Below are 19,137 nucleotides of genomic sequence, written 5' to 3'. Positions count from 1 at the left end.
ACAATCACTTAATTTATGCTATAGGGAGCGATCAACAAACATGTCAGGAACAGAGACTTCAAACTGTTAATATCATTATCTAATATTCATTTTATATTAAAATAATAATATACTTTTGCTATTACAAAAATAAAAATGTCAAAAGTGTTTTTTAATAGCCCAAACACTGGCGTGTCTTCAACATCAAGCTTCGATAAAATGCTTAAGTATTATTTTTAACACATTTTAAAAACTAAAACCGTTTTTTGCAAACTTGTAGTATGTACAGAGGTTTAGCTAGCTCTGGAACATGCTAACGTAGCTTCGGATCATTCATATAACAAGATATCGCGATAAAAAAATTTGATCAGGCATTTCACCTATAGCTACCAATCGGGGTCCTACAGACAGTACTAGACGCCGGCGGCCGATGTGTGCGAGTGCAGCGTTAAAGCTGTTGCTCCTGGCACACATGAAGTGGAAATTTAAAGTCTTGATGGTCTTTGGATTTTTCGTGCAGACACTTGTTGTTCATTGCGGTAAGAACTTAATGTGTGGTTAGATTTTTATACGGGTTTATGACGATTTCTCAGTTCCAACGTAACCGGAGTAAATACCATATAGACAGTGTCCAACACTATTTCTCTTCGGTTTGTGTTATCGGACTGTAACGATATGAGTTTTAAATCTATCGTCGCCCGCAGGCCGAACTATTAGAGAAGGGTCTGTCTGCAGACCAGATGCACTCTCAGGCCAGATGCACTCTCAGCCGCGCATGCGCACTCAGACACATGCACTCACAACCGCACTTTGTAGTGGGTCGAAGACGGAAATTAGTCAAAATACTGTTTACAAACGGCACGACATAAAAGAACGTCCTGTTAAAACCGCCTGTAAATACATGAAAATGAAAAAGTATTTCATGATGTGGACTGTAACCCAGCTAACAATTTTTGGTTCCCAGAACGTTCCCCTAACGTTAGTTTTTGGTTCCCAGAACGTTATTTTCTAAGGTTCGTTTTTGGTTCTCCAGGAAAGTTTTCTTTACGTTAATAGAACGTTAACTTCTGGGAACCAAAAACTAACGTTAGGGGAACGTTACCCTAATGTTATAGAAACCATGAAACTAACGTTTTATTTCCGTAAAGATAACCAAAAAACAAACCTTTAAAAAACTTTCTGGGAACCAGAAACTAACGTTAGGGGAACGTTCCCAGAAGGTTAGCCTAAAATATTTTTCTCGGTCCGTTTACACGTCAGTAATGAATACATCCATGCTGTGTTTTTATCCATCGCTTGTATTAACGTTAATCTAATTAAAATAAGTAAAATACATCATCCCACACAATATGGAGGATGAAATCAATGCATTACATTATTCTTTTAGCCTAATAATTCCTTTTTCATCACTGAAGTAGCCTAATTTTCGATTTAAACAGCACAGTATATCATTTCTAATAAAACCACACTGTGTGTAGGCCTACCTCAACACCAGACATTATAGATATCGAAATAAAATAACCAATGACTTCAACACAATATTTAAAGCAGATTTTTATTGACCGAAGAATAAACATTTAATTATCTTCAGGCTAACAATATTCTTGTCTCACCACAGAAGTATAGCGCGGCTCCGTCTTTAGATATAACAATCAAAAGCCCTGAGTTTCAGTCCTTACATCATGGTCTGTTGATTTAGATGTGTCAAATCAATCGAAAATCACGAAAATATAAGTCTACTCTCAAATCTGTACGGTTTTAAATAAAAAATTAAAATAAATAAACCGCTAAACTAATGTGTTAGTCGGTGAGGTAAAACGAAATGACCGTTAATTTTTAAATGACGGGAGTGCGCGGCAGAGCGGAGAATGCACGTGCTCGAGCGCACACACATACAGTAACAGACAACCACACTAAAGAAATACACATGGATATAGATGATTGTATTTTCATTTAGCTATTATTTTCAGCCATTAAAGGGCACATTTATTAATTTCATTTGGTTTTCAATGTGATCTTATAATTTATGTATTGCACATGTCACTGACGTTTACCAGTTTTGACTATTTTTACGATAAAAAATAGCCAAAAAGAACCATCAGGGAACGTTACTTTCTGGTTATTTTCTGGTTGCAAAAAATAACCAGAAAATAACCATCAGGGAACGTTACTTTCTGGTTTCAAAAAAATAACTAGTAAATAACCATCAGAGAACGTTATTTTCTGGTTGCAAAGAATAACCATCAGGGAACGTTACTTTCTGGTTATTTTCTGGTTGCAAAAAAATATCCAAAAAATAACCATCAGAGAACGTTATTTTCTGGTTATTTCCTGGTTGCAAAAAAATAACCAATAAATAACCATCAGAGAACGTTATTTTCTGGTTATTTCCTGGTTGCAAAAAAATAACCAATAAATAACCATCAGAGAACGTTATTTTCTGGTTATTTCCTGGTTGCAAAAAAATAACCAATAAATAACCATCAGAGAACGTTATTTTCTGGTTATTTTCTGGTTATTTAAAAAAAACCAGCCTGCAACGTTCTGGGAACGTTATTTTCTGGTTGCAAAAATAAAACCTGAAAAGAACGTTCTTAGAACGTTATTTTTTGGGAACCAAAAACTAACGTTAGGGGAACGTTCTGTGTTTGCTGGGAAAATACTATTTTCAACAGGTGGAGATTTTTGCTATTTAAGAGTACCGTAAAGACTGGCGATTCAGGTCACGGCGCAGATTTATACAAAATTCTACCTGAAAGACATTATTGAACATCTACACTAATAATGTCTGATTACTTCGCATATGTGCCTACATAAAAGGTTATAATGGCAATATACATTACTAATTAACGTTATTACATTATTAAATAAAACTTTTCCATGTATAATATAAAATCATAATGTTAAAAAAATAGACAACTATGTTTTTCAATTTCGTGCTTGACAAAAGATTCCGAGATGCATGTTGTCCACCACATTCTCTAAAAAATAGAATCAGAAAGAGCTTTATTGTGAAGTATATCTGCACATACAATAAATTTGTTATGGTGAAAGAAGCATCCATTGCACAAAAACATGTGTCTGAGTGCGCATGTGCGGCTGAGAGTGCATGTGTCTGCAGGCAGACGCTATTGAACTATTACTATCGCATTTCTAACACGAACACCGGTCAGGTAGAATGTGGAGAAGTGCACATGCGCATGAAGACGCGTGCAAAACGGCAACCATATAGAAGAACGTCCTGTTAAAACCACCTGAAAATACATGAAAATTAAAAAGTATTTCACGAAGTGGACTGTAAAATACTATTTTCAAAAGGTGGAGTATTTTGCTTTTTAAAAGTGCAGTAAAGACTGGCGATTCAGTTCACGGCATTGGCGGATCTAGGGGTGGGGCCAGAGGGGACCAGTTGAAATCTTATTGGCCCCTGAAGTGCCCCTCTAGCATACACTTGATATGCGTTTTGGTCTATCGGATCACAAGTCGACGACGTTAACACACAGGTGTGTACGGGGTGTAAAACGTTTTGAGCTTGTCGACTTTCTACCATTTCCAGAAGAAGTCGAAAACACATTCGAGCGGATTGTGTTTGCGGTGTGACGTTAGACGCTCATGTGGTCGAGCAGCCACAAAAGACCGCCTACTACTCTCCGCGCGCTAGCCAGACGGGATTTAAACTTGACCGGCTAAACACCTAAAAGGTTGGCTTAAGGACAAAAACGTACAAAGCGCAATGTTTCCTCACCGTTCCAGAAACGTTACACTGTTCGGCGCGGCTGTCAAAGCAGAAATAAAAACCGCTGCTTTCTGATTTTTTCAGTCTGTTCATCTCCGGTCACGTTCATGTGTAAACTACATGCGCTTATTTCGTCCACTAGGTATAACAATTTCTGAAAACAGCTTCTTAATAGTGCTTATGTTTATGATGGTTGCTGTCACTTAAGTTCTCTTTGTCTCTATCGTGACATTACTTTTTAAGAACAAACACAGCTTTGCACAGATAAATGATGAGCTTTATTGTCGTTATTAAAAACAACCACGCTTTACAACAGTAACCATAGTTTATAACCATGATATTGTGTAAAACATTGGGAATCCAAATTCGGATAACTATTTACTATGATAAATCCACGTTAAGTTGTCCGGGGGTCTTAACGATGTTGCTTTGACAGTCGAGCGAGCTAAATCGATCTACCATGCTGTTGTGTGTGTGTTTACTTAAAACATTCTTGGCGCTAGAAGTGTGAAAAAGAACAGCAAGCGGCAAACAGAACCAGTGTTGCCAGATTGGGTGGACAATTTCCAGCCCAAAGGCTCACTAAAACCCGGCCACTCCAACAAAAAACAGCCTAAATTTTAACTGCCAAAATAATGTGATAGAAATTTAGTCAATCAATGATGATAATGACCATTTTATCTGCTTAAAACGAAGTTTGACAATATGTCAAAATATAATAAGCACCAGGAAAACAGATCGGATCAAACATAGCAAATGCATTTAAGAGAGTTAGAAAATATTTAATACGTTAATATGTCCAGAAACCACTTCGAAGCGACAATCAAGACATTAACCAATAACTTTAACCCTCAAAAAACATGCATCACTATGCACATTTTTTTTGTGTGCAAAATGTCCAGCAGCTGTCAAGGACGGGAGTATGCCAGAGCACAGTCTGTAGAGTTTAAATGTGTGCCGATGATGAACAGAAGTAGTATAATCCCATATTCAATTTGATTTTTATTCAATCATTCAACTGTGCTCTGAATTCAGTTATAGTTATATTTACAAAGTCTTCGAGTCGTCTGTCACCACATGTGTAATCCACGTTGTGAGATTTGAGTTACTCTCCCATTATCGTGCAACATATATTTGGGCCACTTTGGCATTGCGATCGCTTCAATATACAAAATCTGGTCCTTGTACAAACTAAATTGAAAACATTTTAATTCTAAAAGAACCCGTTTTAAAGTACGATTCATTCACTAACCACACATCCAGAAAGTTGCTCTCAGCAGCATTGTGAATAGGTTTCACAAAGGAGGAGACTTTAACCTAAAAAACGGACTTTTTCCTATCCCAACCCAGTACTTGATGGAGTGATCAGTTCGGCACAGATTGTTTTTTGTCTTCATTTGTTTTGCTTTCTTCTCTTCCACAGAAACACACTACCTCCAGTATGTTTACACCGTCACTTCTGAACAGAGAGGTGCGTCCGGTCCTGTGTACAGTGCTGTGGGAGTGTGTGATGACGTACAGATCTCTCACTACAGTGATGAACAACAGAAGTGGATAAAAGGGAAAGTATGGATAAATGGATCAGTGGAGCCACCTGACTCTAAAGAACGGATTCTAAACCTCTATTATTCTATGGCGAACTGCACAAAATCCAAGTGTCATGGTGAGTCTGTTAGATTCAAACATATCCTTCTCTGGTATGGTCATGGGGGTTTCTTATTTAAAGGGATACTTCACCCAAAAATGAAATTTCTGTATAAATGTCTTTGTTCTGATGAACACAGAGAAAGATATTTGGAAGAATGCTTATAACAGACAGATTTGCCCCCCATTGACTCCCACTTTAAGTGTGGTAACATGTACTCCTTATGCTGTGATTTTAGAGCCTCACACACTGCAGAGAAGGGTCGGCTGTCAGGTAGAGAAGTCTTCCAGTGAGAAAGTGATGATTCAGATGGCCTATGATGACTACGGGTTTGACGGAGTTGATTTTATCACCTTAAATTTTAAAACTATGCAGTGGACAGATAAAAAGGAAAAGGCAGCGGAAATCAAAATGAAGTGGAACAGTGACACAGATCGCAGAGAGTACTTCAGAGCGTATCTGAGCCACTGCCTGACCTGGATATCGACAAACGGTTACAGTACAACACAGAGTATGTGGCGTCAAGTTTTTTTTTCTCGATTTTAAAAATATTTCGTTTGTTTCTGGAGCGAACCTAAAACTAACTTCAAAAGAATTGTTTATGCCTGTCATTAATTGAAAAATCTTTGAAAGGTATCTTATTTTAGATAGCATGTTGTGTTTAGATTTTAAGGCTATTTTTATAACAGAAAAATGTGAAACCTTTTGATTGTTCATTTGTAAATTGTATGATTTACCCCGCAGGTCCGCCAAATATTCAGATGTTTGCGAAGAAAGCTCCTCGTGATCAGAGAAAGATGGATCTGACCTGTCTGGCCACTGGCTTTTACCCCAAACACCTACAGATGGATATCACGATGAATGGGAGTAAACTTGAATCCCCGGCTGGAGTCAGACCAAACGATGACAAAACCTTTCAGCTGAGAACCACTGTGAGGATAAACAAAGAAGAGAAACGGGGATTTGCGTGTCACGTCACTCACAGCAGTCTGTCACAACCAAATATAACAAAATGGGGTAAATATTAATATTGACACTCTTGTGTAATAAAACGAAGCATCTTTATTGCCTAATGTTTAAGCTTTGAACAGTAAACTGGGAAGAATAACATTCCAAAGATATCCGAGAATGGACTTTATTAATCTATGGTGATCATGTATATTCTGCCATTTGTTTAGTATGACCCAAGGTCGCTTCATGCATTCTGAATAATCATATTGCCACCTGATATGTACTGTATGCGTAGATACATGTGATAAACTGTTCCTATGCTAAGAACTGTAGTAATGAAAGAGCCTTCACATTCTCTGTGCTCTCTTTTAACCTGTTTGGCAATTATTGGTTTAGTTTCGGAGCTGCCAAATTGCATTTGCGTGTCTTAAAGGACATTTACACCCACGATTGGATAGCAGGGAGAACAATGAAATGCTTTAGATAAAGCGTGTTTTTTGGTGTGATTTGTAAAACGGCAAAAGTGTTAATCATTTGTTTTGTTGTACTTCTGCAGATGGAACATGTATGAACTGTCATGAAGAATCAAGAACGCATGTAGCTGCAGGAGTAGCAGTCGTCGCAGTGGCGTCTGTAGCTGCAGTTCTCGTTACGCTTAAGTGTGTCTACAGAAAGAAGACATTAAATGGTGAGTCAAAATGACTACTTAACATCATTGTTATTGCCATAAATGAGTATTACAACATTTGACTGACTGACACACTGCTTAATTTACATAGAATTCATTTTCATTGCAATTAAAAACTATAAACTAGCCTCTGAAATATAAATATACGGTAGAGGTTGAATGAAATGCACCACATTTGCCTATACCTCCGTTGAGAGCGTGGTGCTAGCAACGCCAAGGTCATGGGTTGGATCCCAGGGATTGCACATACTTACAAACAAATGTATAGTATAACGCAATGTAAGTTGCTTTGGATAAGATGTAAGTAAATATAAAGTAATGTTTATGTTCTAACCATTTTGAATATATTCTCAACTCATTTACAATAGTCCCTAGGTTAGATGAAGAAGGTCAAGGCCAAACCAACTCTAGGATGCCGCTCAATGCTGCGGAATCACCTGCGACTGATGAACCACACACAGCAACACACCTGGGCCAGGTATAAAACACTGCCTTGTTCTACTGTGTTCCTTGACGTTCGGTTAAGTGTTAAACAGTTTTTACATGTAGATGGCCTCCTTACATCTGAAATAAGTGTTTTACAGCTTAGTTTCCTATCATCATATGAACCGGGGAAAGATTTTGGAGTTTGGACTTTTACAGTATATGTGATATTTTTTTAGAACATATCAGTGAAATTTTAGATATACTCGCAGCTACTTTAGGATAGCCAATTTTTCCTCATGTTGTGTTGAAAACAGAACCTTTTTTTCCAGACAAATGGATTTCATGGGAACGGTGAATCCAGCGCAAAATCACCTCTCAGTGTTTAACTCGACTGATCGATGTTTACCATACAGACAGAGATGCACACTGTCTGGATTTTTTGCACACCGACGAAAGTGATGTATTTATGAAGGTATGTTGACCCATACTTGGAATGTGACATCTCCGTTTGACTTCAGTCATCACCTGCAAGCACTGGGAATCGAACCTGAGACATTCGGCTTACAGGCTTGAATCTCCAACAATTAATCCTGCCAGGCGACTGCCTTTATCTGTACGGTTTTTTATGTGGTTTTTTATGTCCATAGATAGTCTTATTTTTTCCACTACTTTACACTGCATAAGCTTATAATTGGAACGAAGAGGGATTTTACATATAAGATAGAAAGATTTTCAAGTGCGATTGAATATGGCAGTGTTTCCCAAAAATTCTCCCGCCATGACTACAGTGACGCACTGTTTCCCATTCATTCATAGTTTGTCTGGCAGATTTTAAGTTTACAACTCTTTCACTCGATTTAGGGACTTTTATAACCCCTTTAGTGGCTTTTGTTCAGAAGATGCGTATAATGACAAACCTAGCGTCTTTTGGGATAAACCGTTCAATCAGTGGGAAAATGTCGTCAGTGTTGCCCCCCTTGCGCGAGGTCTTGCTTTCCTGATTCAGGAAACGCATCTGTGAGTGAGCAGCAAACGGCATAGAGAAGCCAAAGACGTTGAATGGAAAGCCTACAACCTTTAGCCAAAAAAGCGTAACGGCTAATGCCCTGGCTTCCGCTCTTTAAAGGCGCAGTTCTTGATTAACAGCGGCCACTAGCGTTGTATTATAGATTTGCCAGGAATCGCTCCGTCCAAACACGACGGTGGCCACCACAGTACAAACAGAAGTCGTTCTCATGTTGACGCAGGGAAGAGATTTTGCGGGCATTAGAAGGACTGTAGAAAGAGCCATGTCTTATGTATTACATAAAATAAAAGGTCTCAAGACAGAAATATAGGTTAAATATTTCTAAAAGGCATCAGGTTGCGCCCTGCTCTTCCCTAGATATCTCAGCACTAGCTAAAGCACATTTCCCAAACAGAATCTATTCTGTAACAACAATATTGTTGTGATCACAGAGCAATATTTTTCGAGCTGAGGGGCTAAGCATTTAAAGAGCTTGTGCAATTCAAATGTGAAACTCCTGCACACGAGCATTACACAACTGTAGCATTGTTTTATTAGCATTAGCTTTCGCAGGAGCTATGACTATGACTGCAGCCTGAGCGTTACTGGGAAATGTGTGTCAAACTCCCCTGAATGAATTGTTGGAGTTCTCCTCATGATGCTTCAGATGTGACGCATGCAATCGCTTTATTATGCACTTTTTAACCTTTACGTGCTAGGTAAAATCATCTTTTTCATTTATTTTTCTAAAATTAAAATGTTGGTCTCTTGTTTTATATTTTGTATTCTTTTTTACTGTTTTTCTGACTTCATTGTTTACTGTACTGTATTTGTTCCTTTTTTTATTTATGGAATAAAAAACCAACACCATATGAACAGTCCTCTGCAAGAATATTACTTGGTTTGAATAATACAGAAACCTCGAAAGTGCATGTGCATGTTACCCCAAGTAGCGGGGAAAGAATGTTGCCAACTTTGATTTATACATATTGTAATGTGTTTTCAATTGAATCTTAAATGTTTTTTTGTTCGTTTTTTGCTTAAACATACAGAAAAATGCAAATAATATGAAGTGGTTCAACAAAATTAAATGTGTAAATGGATGTCAGACGTTGTTCACATTTAAATAGGCTTTTTTTGTGGTACTAAACACTGACGCTCCACAGCCAACAGGGGGCGACAATTACATTAGATAACGCTTAAAATCGCAAAAGCTGCTTACACCCAACATTGATGTGTGAAGAATTTTTTTTAGGAAGATCATTCCTGTTCAAGGAAAAATGCATTTAGCTGCTCTCATTTAAACGAACGATCATTTACATTCTCTTACAAATAAATGAACACTCATAACTTTTCTGTCAAAATTCCTAGATGACTAAATGAGACACTGCATTTGTCAAAATGTGCAGCGTACAAGTGTCCTGTGTGATGGGGTACTGGGGACTGAAAAATTGCCTTAAAAGATCCCTCAAGTTTTTTATTTGCCTAAATAATGATTTGGCAGTCATTTCTTTGTAGGGCTTCCCAGTGACGTGTTTACCATTTTGGGGGTCCTAAGCAAAGTGAAGACCTGAGGCCCCCCACACATTGCCTAACGTTTTTGTTTGAATTGCACAGCAGTATTGAGTACATGGAATTAATGAGACACATATACATACAAATATAAACTGGATTTATTTTACGTTGAAACACATAACAGCACGAAATTCTCTACAGTTTGTTATAAGAATAAACCTTCTTGCTTTGGGGATGAAAAAGTGTCCTTTGTTTTATTCAGAATAATACAGAATGCTTTTAGCTAAGTAAAAGGTGCAAGATTCTTCTTTCCGTGCTTCTTTTCATAGCATTGTTTTGCTATATTCGTAAAATTAGTATTAGATTTATTTTCTTTTGCTTTCTTTCGTTTTTGAGCAGCGCTTTGATACGTGCGTTTCTTTGCGTATATCTGAGTGTCTAAATCGAGCGTCAAATGGTTTTACCGCTTGTTGCCACTAGGGGGCCCCCAAGCTTGCGGGGCCCCGCGCATTTGCGTGGTGGTTAACGACGCTACTTCCATCTTTTCCAAGACTTGACAGGTCAGGTGTTGATTCCTGTCGACCAGTCAGAGTTGAGTGTGTGTTTATACCTGAGCAGGTATAAACTCCGCCTGTCTCTTACATCATCAGCAGACATTTGTCTGTATAAAGAAGTAACAGATCAGATGAATGATGGAGACTGGAGGTGCTTTTGTGCTCTGTATCTTCTGCTTCAGTCTCTTGAGAGGAACATGTGGAGATCTGAAGCACGTGTATATGAAGATTGTGGATCTGGCGGCTCCGGGTCAGGAGTTTCTCACAGAAGATGCTGTTCGCTCGCTTTGTGAACGGCTGGAGATTCGGGTGCAGTGCTCCGGTGTGACCTATGGAAAGGTACATCATCTGAATATTGATTTTATGTCATCTTTGGTTCATTTGACAACTGAATGTTGATATCATACAGACATACATTAAATCGTTTATTTAGGCGTTTGTCTGCGAAGAATGAATCTATAATTTATTCATGTCATGTCAAAATCTGTAGTTGAATCATCATGAGTTTTACTAGATAAATCTGTTCAACAAAATCCAAATCTCTCCATTAGCAGGTCATTCAGTCAGAATAAATGTTTTGAAGTTGCAGGATTTTAATTTGCTTTTGTGATGAGGTATATTTAATATAATAAGCTCAGTCATAAATATTATTTACCAGAACTTCATCAACCACATCATGACATCTGTGAAACTCTTTCTGTGAGGGTCTGTTTTAACTTCCTTTACAAAAATAAGCACACTTACGTAAAGTTCAAGAATATTTTAAAGTCTATTTTGTGTAGTATTCTAATATAAATGTACTATTTCAGTATACTTGGGACAAAATTGACCCACTTTTTAGTTTATAAAAATATGCATAAAATGTAGCACTACACACAACTACCTTATTTATATGTACTGCAACTATACAAGTGAACTTATAGGTATGCTGTTTACAAGTTCAATACTTATAACACATTTCTAGTTTAAGTATACTAATTACTAGGATAGTAGTTTTCCACTACTCAGTTTTCTTTAAATAACATCAACGTACAGTTTACTATTTATATAAGAAGTATTTGTTAGATGACTTAATCAAAAGAGTAAACACAACTGCAAGCCATGCATACTTTGAACATTTCGTTTCATAAACAAACACTTTTTGTGACCCCACCTTAACTTCCGGTACACATTCACAAACAACAGAGAGCCTGTAGATTATTTCTGATTACAATCAAAAGAAACCAAGATGAACCCTGGCTAAACTTGTCTCTCCAATATTTTGAATTTAGACTGCGATACCAAACTCAACCACTAGATGTCAAAGTTCACACGGTTTCTTTAAATGAGACCAAACTGAATAAAATGAATTTTATTGAATAAAATGAATATGCAACAAATTTCAACCAATTATTTATTTAACACAATTGTTTATACATTAAAATAACATAAATTAAATGAACCAGGGCTCAGGCGCGTGCGCGTCAGATGAAACGGTCTATATTTAAACATTTTTACATTTTTGTAAGTGTGTAGTAATCATCTCTCTTTGTCTGACTTTTTGTCACGTTTCTCTCTCTTTCTCTCTCTCTCTGTGTAGTGTCTGTCTGTGTCAGGTGTGTCTCAGCTCTTGAGGAACTACAGTAGTTCAGATGGTCTACAGATGGAGGAGTTCTTCACGACAGCCGCTGGTTTCTGTCTGTTTCTGAGCTCTCCAGAGGACACCTGCGGGGTCATACGTGAGGGCCGATGGGGTGCCGAAACCCAACACTTCATTGAATCAATCTTAGGCCACGGTCACCGTGACAACAACATCAGCACCAGCCATCCTCCACGTGACAGTGTCACAGAATATGAGGGTTTGGAGCGAGTGTTTCTGGATATCGAGAAACACTATCAGCCCGACGCTCATGAGGTCAGTGTCTTTTGTGTTTGGAGTAAAACCGTTTTGTTGATATTTAGGGTTTGTGAATAAAACGAACTGTGTTTTCAGCCCTGTCTCTCGCTGAACGACATTCTGGAGGAGAGCAGCGATCATCACGGAGATCACACACACGTGGAGCTGGACGTCGTGTTTGGAAACATTCTTTATCATGTTCTGCGTGGAGACTGCGTGAGAGCTCATGTCCTGCCGGAGCGACAGTACTTTCTGGATTACATCTTCAACCGCTCAGAGAATCTCACCCTGCACGGTGAGATGACATCATCATTCGGACATATAATCACAGCTGTCTTTAACTGTCTGTCTGTGGTGCGGTCATAAACACAGGAACATTACTGACAACAAGAGATCAGCATCTTTCTCAACGGATCTTTCTGTAGGGTTTTGTTCTGGGAACTCTAAAGGTTTCTGATGTTTACAGTTGGTTCTTTTAAATGTGCTATTGTGACGAGGTCACGTTTAAATAATAGGCTCAGAACTTCATCAACTTCACCATGTCGTGAATGTACTAGTTTACTTATAAGTGTACTATTTCAGTATACTTGAGACCAAATTGACCCACTTTTTAGATAGGAGATAGATGTTTTGGAAAACATAAAGTTCAGAAAACAAGATAAAAAATGTTCTTATTTGAAAAGAATCCAAATCTAGCAGATGTATGTTTTTTGTCTATTGTTGGGTAAAATATGACATGGGCAATTTATTGCTTAATAATGTTCTTTATACATGATTCTAAACGGCCGGTTTCATAGACAAGACTTATCTTAAGACTTAGTTGAATTAAGATATGTATGTGGCTTTTATAAAAATGCCTTAAGAGAATACATTACTGGTGTGCATCTCGAGACAAAACAATGGCACCGACATATTTTAAGATACTTCTGGGCAATTTATATTTAGTTAAGAGAAGTCACACGTTCATTGTAGTCTGGGACTAGCCTTCAACCTCGTCTGTGAAACCGGCCTTAATCTCTCTCTCATTTCTGTCTCACCCCATATTCTCCTGTCTACACTTCACTCTTCTATAAAAGCCCAAATGAAATCAATCATTTGTTCTCACTCAGATTTTGAAGAGCTTCTGAACACGCTGAATCTGGGTGGAGGTGAACATGATCATCACGAGCATCAGAGCAGCAGAAAGACCCTCAGACTCAATCACACAGAGGGTCACCATGACAACAGCAGCCGGGTCTCTGTAAGACACACACACACCCTAATACCCCAATTATTTTAAATACATGTACATTTAATAAAAACTGATTGATCTTCCATGTGATGTGTCATAATGTTTTTCACATACAGACGTGTTTTAGTGCTGAAGATCTGTTGAGAATCCACCACATCAACTCTTCGGCACTGACCAGAGATCAGTTCACTCAGCTCAGCCCTGCCCTGATTCAGCAGATGCTCAGCGGAAGCTGTTCTGAGATCAGTCTCTGCTCCGCGAGCTCTGATTCACTGACTACAGCTGAACGTGAGCGATCTGATCCTACACCATCAGTTTTACTTCAGCTTTAATGATGTTTAGTTTTATTTTATATTTATATATACAGTATATATATATTTTTTTAGTATTTAATTTTAGTTACATTTCTAGCGATTTGGTCAATTTATTATTATTATTTTATAATTGTCACAATATCAGATTTGAACTATGTACAGGTATATTGCGGCCAAAAGAAATCATATGAAGACTTTTTACAATGTCATTTTTTAAAAATAAATAAGTGAAAAATATTGTTTGTTAAATTCATCTTTAATTTCTTTAATTTTAGTTTATTTTGTGTTTAATCTGTGTTATTTTTTATTTTCAATCTTTTTATTTTTGTTTAGAATACAAGTAGAGAGAGAGAGCATTTTAGTTTGACTGAATGTCTCTCGTCCTCGAACGCTGCAAAAAATGACTGTCTTACTTACTTTTATTAACAGTAACAGGTCATTCGGCTTTTGAGAAGACGATGCCAGCTTTGCTCTTTTCCTGGATGGGATGCCAATTCACAAAGGTTTCTGTTTCTTCCTTGTTCCTTCACTGCTAAAGATGACTTTCTTACTCAGTATTTTTGTCTTGTTTACCAGTACAAATATCTAAGAATTCTTCAATCAAGATGCATTTTCTTGATGAGCAAAATGACCTGTCTTGATTTTAGACAAAAAATATGAAATTTTAGCAAATTTGTGCTTAAAACAAACAAAAAAAATCTGCCAATGGGGTAAGAAAAAAAATCTTGAATTAAGGTTTACCTTTTTCTTAGTCACTAAATTCAAGATGATTTTTCTTACCCCATTGTTTTAAGCACAAATTTGCTGAAATTTCATATTTTTTGTCTAAAAACAAGCCTGTTTTTTTAGGTCATTTTGCTCATCAAGAAAATGCATCTTGATTGAAGAATTCTTAGATATTTGTACTGGAAAACAAGACAAAAATATCTAAGTGAGAAAGTCATCTTTAGCAGTGAAGGAACAAGGAAGAGACAGAAACCTTTGTGAATTGGCATCCCATCCAGGAAAAGAGCAAAGCTGGCATCGTTTTCTCAAAAGCCGAATGACCCGTTACTGTTAATAAAGCTCAGAGCGAAACACGAGTCTCTTGTATTAAAGTGTGACTGAATGATGTGTTGTGTTCAGGTTATGGATACGCCACCCTGGCGAACAGCCTGGTGTGTCTGATGTCTGTGTTTGGGATCGTGCTGTTGTTATTCTCTGTCTGTACTCGGCTGTTTGACTTGTGTATTCAGTTCTGCATCAGTCTGGCCGTGGGCTCTCTCACAGGTGATGCTCTTCTGCATCTCATCCCTTCTGTGAGTAAACCTCCAGCTCTCACAGAGTCCCCATAAACCTGCAAACATAGCAAAACAAACGTGTGTGTGTGTGTGTGTGTAGTTCTTAGGTCTTCATTCACATGAAGAAAGTGGACATGATCACGATCATTCTGAGGAAAACTTGCACTATATTTACAAGCTTCTGGTGGTTGTTGGAGGCATTTACGTCTTCTACTTGCTTGAGACTCTGTTCTCCATCATCACCCGACAAGACCATCATCATACAGTGAGTGACACATTATTAGAAACACTTACAGTACATCACTCTTAATAATGACCATCACTTGAACTATCATCTCATCCGTTCCTTATTGAAAACAGACTCTAAATATTAAACGTTTTTTCACGTCTGGACGATATTACTCGTCATTCAAGTCTGTGAGTTTTATCATTTTCGAAATTCACCCAAAATTCAAAGTCTGACATCATTAACATTTGTATGATTCTTTAATCCGATGGAACACGTTAAGGGAAAATCTTTTGTGTTTCACGGATGAAAGATGAAAAATGATGAGAGAATTTTATTACAAACTGCGTACGTTAAATCGGTTACATAAAAAGGTAAAATGGTCTAATTGAAATCTGAAAAGTAGTCCTGACTAATCAGCGCGACAAGTTGTTAAGACACAGTCTTTAACGCAAGTCATTAAGTTCTTAAAGCACTGATCTGAGATCTGTTTGTTGTTGTCTTACAGGACCCTCATCACTGCGACCACAGTAAAGTCCTGCAGATGTTTCAGAGAAGACGAGAGAATCAGTCCAACTCACAGACTGAACTGGTGAGAATGAAACATCACTGACGTCATCTTTACACTCATTCTGGACGTCAGATGTCAACAAGTGTTTGTTGGTTTTAGGTGGATGGACAAAACAACACCTTGTTCCTGGAATCAGTTACTCAAAGAGGTCAAACTGAAATCAAAACCCAAAGTGCACAAATGGTCTTGTGTTTCATTCTAGAGCGATCCTTATTATAAATGCTCTCTCTTTGATCTGTGAACTCAGAGCAGCGTTTGCTTCCCTACATGATCACCGTTGGAGACGGCATTCATAACTTTGCCGATGGTTTGGCGATGGGTGCGGCGTTCTCCGTGTCCTGGCGCTCGGGTCTGGCCACGTCTCTGGCCGTGTTGTGTCATGAGCTGCCACATGAGCTGGGTGAGCGATGACCGCATGAACACACAGATGCACAGATGCTCTTGTCAAGAACGGTTCCAGGTTTTACAGCAAAATCTTTGGCATGAAAATGTGGAAGGAACAATTGTAACGCTCCTTTTATAATTGTTCTTATGCAAAATACTGTATAATGACCTTCGGATAATAAAATCATGATCTAACCCTGTTGAAAAATGTGCTGGTTTAAGCTGGTCAAACCAGCGTCAAAACATACCTAGCCCAGCATATGCTGGTTTTTTCAACAGGGGAGTAAGTTCTCATCCTGGTTTTTTGATCGCAGGTGATTTCGCTGTGTTGATCAGTTGTGGTCTGTCTGTAAGGAAAGCTCTGTTGTTGAACGTCGGCAGCGCTCTCACTTCTTTCATCGGGCTGTACATCGCTCTCTCCGTCTCTACACATACAGACGCTCCACAGTGGATTTCTGCATTCACCGCTGGACTCTTTCTGTACGTGGGCCTCGTCGACATGGTACGTGCTATAATTCTCAAATCCTTTCAAAACTCCTTCATTTAAAAGAAACCGTACATGTATTTGTCTTTGTGTGCGTGTTTGTCTAGTTGCCCTCCATGATTCGTGTGGACAGTACGAGACCCTGGCTGATGTTTCTGCTACAGAATCTGGGGCTTTGGAGCGGTTGGGGCATTCTGTTGCTTCTGTCTTTATATGAAGACCAGATAGCTGTGTAAACAAGTGACTTACACAACATTCAAGCTGTACATTTGATCAGTTTTTGTGCTGCTTACAAAATTTAAAAAACTTAGTTTTAGACTGATTAAGCTTTTTTTAGCACAATGACATAAGGTAACACTTTACATTAATGTTCCCTTTATGAAGCATTTATAAATGTGTTCATTAATGATAAATAAGTCATTTACAGATGCTTTATGAAGCAGTTATAACGGCCTAAATAAAAAGGGATTCTAACGAAATCCATGCCAAATAGTGAGCAGGTATAAGAAAAACATCACAACACCCCACAGTCTCCCGTCTGACGGCCCGTTTTGCAAACAACATCAAGATAATAATGAATCTGCTTTCAGTCAAATAAATAATGAATAAATACACTTATTAAGCATTTATAGCATGTGAGTTAAAAATGGCTCACTATTTGGCAGGTACTTCGTTAGAATCCCCCTTTTTATTTAGGCCGTTATAACTGCTTCAAAGTTGTAAATGACTTATTAATGAGCACATTTATAAATGCTTTATAAAGGGTACCTTAATGTAAAGCGTTACCCAGTTTTACTGATAGGCTCACTGCATAAAATTAAGCAAAGAAAGCATAAGAACATTTATTACTTTAAACAATATATATAGAGCTATTTTTAAAAAGTACTTATCAACTTTTCACCAAAACTCAACTCGGTGTTCTTGTATTTAACGACATCTATCACCTTAAAACAGACTATGAAGGACAGTTTTCATGAAGTCGAAATGTTTACTATTTTTTCATGTTCTGCATAAATAAAATCTGTAAACAAAACTTGTAAATGTAACCAAATAAAAGCAATACAACAATGGCCGACAGTGCAGCTTTGGTCATCAGAAGCATCAGCGTGCGTCAGAAAGGCTTCGTGGGTATTATTACGTCTGTCAGTTTGTGTTGAGACTGAAGTCACGCTGATGAAAGGAGTCATTTGGTTCTTGAGTCCAAGTTTCTCCGAGAGAAGAATGAACGTCACACGTTATTATGAGATTTTATTCTGAGATGATCTCATAACAGTCTGTGTTTAAATCATAACCTGCGCACGCTCCATTATTAACACGCTGTGTGATTATTATGAGCTTCTGTAACCTTTAAAATGACACTTAACACAGAACAGGATTGAATTAAAAACAGAAACAAATTTTATCGAAACATAAACAAGGGTCAGTAATGAAACCAAATGTAACAAAAATCTCATTCCTTCTATATACGCCACAAAATCTCTGTCATCAATTATGTCATATACATAAAAAAAAGTGCCCTCCAACTATCCAAACATTATAGAGGCAAACTATCAGTATACTAACATTATAAATAACACAGAAGACAAAGACGAAGACGTGATGCTTTTGAACGGTTTGAAACACTTGATATGAGCTCATGTGGACATTGTGTTTTGTACAGATCATATCACATGTGTTGTGCACAAAAATGTTCCTCATTCTTAAAAAGAATCACAATCCCAGACAGTCTAGACTGGAGCATCGGTTACTTGGACAATTCTGACCTCCTTAATAATAATAGTAATAATAATGAGACATAAAAGCAAGAAACTTTTTATGGGGTTTGCTCGTTTCTGTACTCTTGTAGGTTTATAGTTCTTCAAAGAATCAGACCAACAGATTAACAGTGAAGAGACAACGATAAACATTAGTTTAAAGAGAAGAGAACACATTTATTCATTTTTGTTCTATTGGAAGTTAAAATGTATGTATGGCTGTTAAAAATAAAAGCATGATGCTGCCATGTTTATAAAAATGTCCTCTTTAACTTCCGATAATCTGGCTTCACATTATTTTGAGCCTCCTCTAAAAACCTTTAATATTATGACATTTTCCTCCAGAAAAGAAGTCAAGGTTTTTAGTCAGGGACCTCTGGTTGAGGAAGCAGAGCGTCCATAAAGTGACTTTAGAGTCAATGAGTTTAAATGTGAATGTGGACAGGACAGAAAACAGCACAACACTGCCCACTGCTGCCCACAACTGCATTCTGCTTCAGAATATACAAATACTTTA

At 37.7% G+C, this 19,137-nt stretch overlaps 2 protein-coding genes across 3 annotated transcripts; both read left to right on the top strand.

The window, feature by feature from the left end:
• The first annotated feature begins 388 nt into the window (after positions 1-388).
• LOC130567341 (zinc-alpha-2-glycoprotein-like) lies at positions 389-10,787 on the top strand. 2 transcript variants are annotated; one of them, XR_008964572.1, is made up of 8 exons: positions 389-518; positions 5,139-5,378; positions 5,599-5,871; positions 6,105-6,377; positions 6,868-6,999; positions 7,368-7,477; positions 7,755-7,897; positions 10,683-10,787. XR_008964572.1 is itself a non-coding variant. In XM_057355361.1 (7 exons), exons 1-7 carry the CDS (start codon positions 410-412, stop codon positions 7,809-7,811), a joined length of 1,194 nt encoding a protein of 397 aa, XP_057211344.1. In that variant the 5' UTR covers positions 389-409; the 3' UTR covers positions 7,812-10,174. The 2 variants fall into 2 exon arrangements, 1 of the variants encoding a protein (XP_057211344.1); XM_057355361.1 differs by lacking the exon at positions 10,683-10,787 and having other exon boundaries at positions 7,755-10,174.
• Positions 10,639-18,618, top strand: LOC130566874 (zinc transporter ZIP4-like). Its single transcript, XM_057354688.1, has 12 exons — positions 10,639-10,839; positions 12,080-12,394; positions 12,473-12,671; positions 13,486-13,616; positions 13,724-13,895; positions 15,047-15,219; positions 15,302-15,466; positions 15,936-16,019; positions 16,098-16,146; positions 16,246-16,398; positions 16,697-16,884; positions 16,974-18,618. The coding sequence occupies exons 1-12, from the start codon at positions 10,639-10,641 to the stop codon at positions 17,100-17,102; spliced, it is 1,959 nt and encodes a 652-aa protein (XP_057210671.1). The 3' UTR covers positions 17,103-18,618.
• The last annotated feature ends 519 nt before the right edge of the window (positions 18,619-19,137 follow it).

This window comes from Triplophysa rosa, linkage group LG16, assembly GCF_024868665.1.
Source record: "Triplophysa rosa linkage group LG16, Trosa_1v2, whole genome shotgun sequence".
Taxonomy (NCBI): Eukaryota; Metazoa; Chordata; class Actinopteri; order Cypriniformes; family Nemacheilidae; genus Triplophysa; species Triplophysa rosa.
The sequence above is the reverse complement of the archived record's forward strand: the minus strand, read 5'-3'. Positions and strand labels throughout refer to the sequence as shown.

Coding starts and splice junctions, on each gene's coding strand:
- LOC130567341 (XM_057355361.1), top strand. CDS start 410: ATGTGTGCGAGTGCAGCGTTAAAGCTGTTGCTCCTGGCACACATGAAG. Junction 5,379..5,598: donor CACAAAATCCAAGTGTCATG/GTGAGTCTGTTA, acceptor CTGTGATTTTAG/AGCCTCACACACTGCAGAGA. Junction 7,000..7,367: donor CAGAAAGAAGACATTAAATG/GTGAGTCAAAAT, acceptor CATTTACAATAG/TCCCTAGGTTAGATGAAGAA.
- LOC130566874 (XM_057354688.1), top strand. CDS start 10,639: ATGGAGACTGGAGGTGCTTTTGTGCTCTGTATCTTCTGCTTCAGTCTC. Junction 10,840..12,079: donor CCGGTGTGACCTATGGAAAG/GTACATCATCTG, acceptor CTCTCTGTGTAG/TGTCTGTCTGTGTCAGGTGT. Junction 15,220..15,301: donor TTCTGCATCTCATCCCTTCT/GTGAGTAAACCT, acceptor GTGTGTGTGTAG/TTCTTAGGTCTTCATTCACA.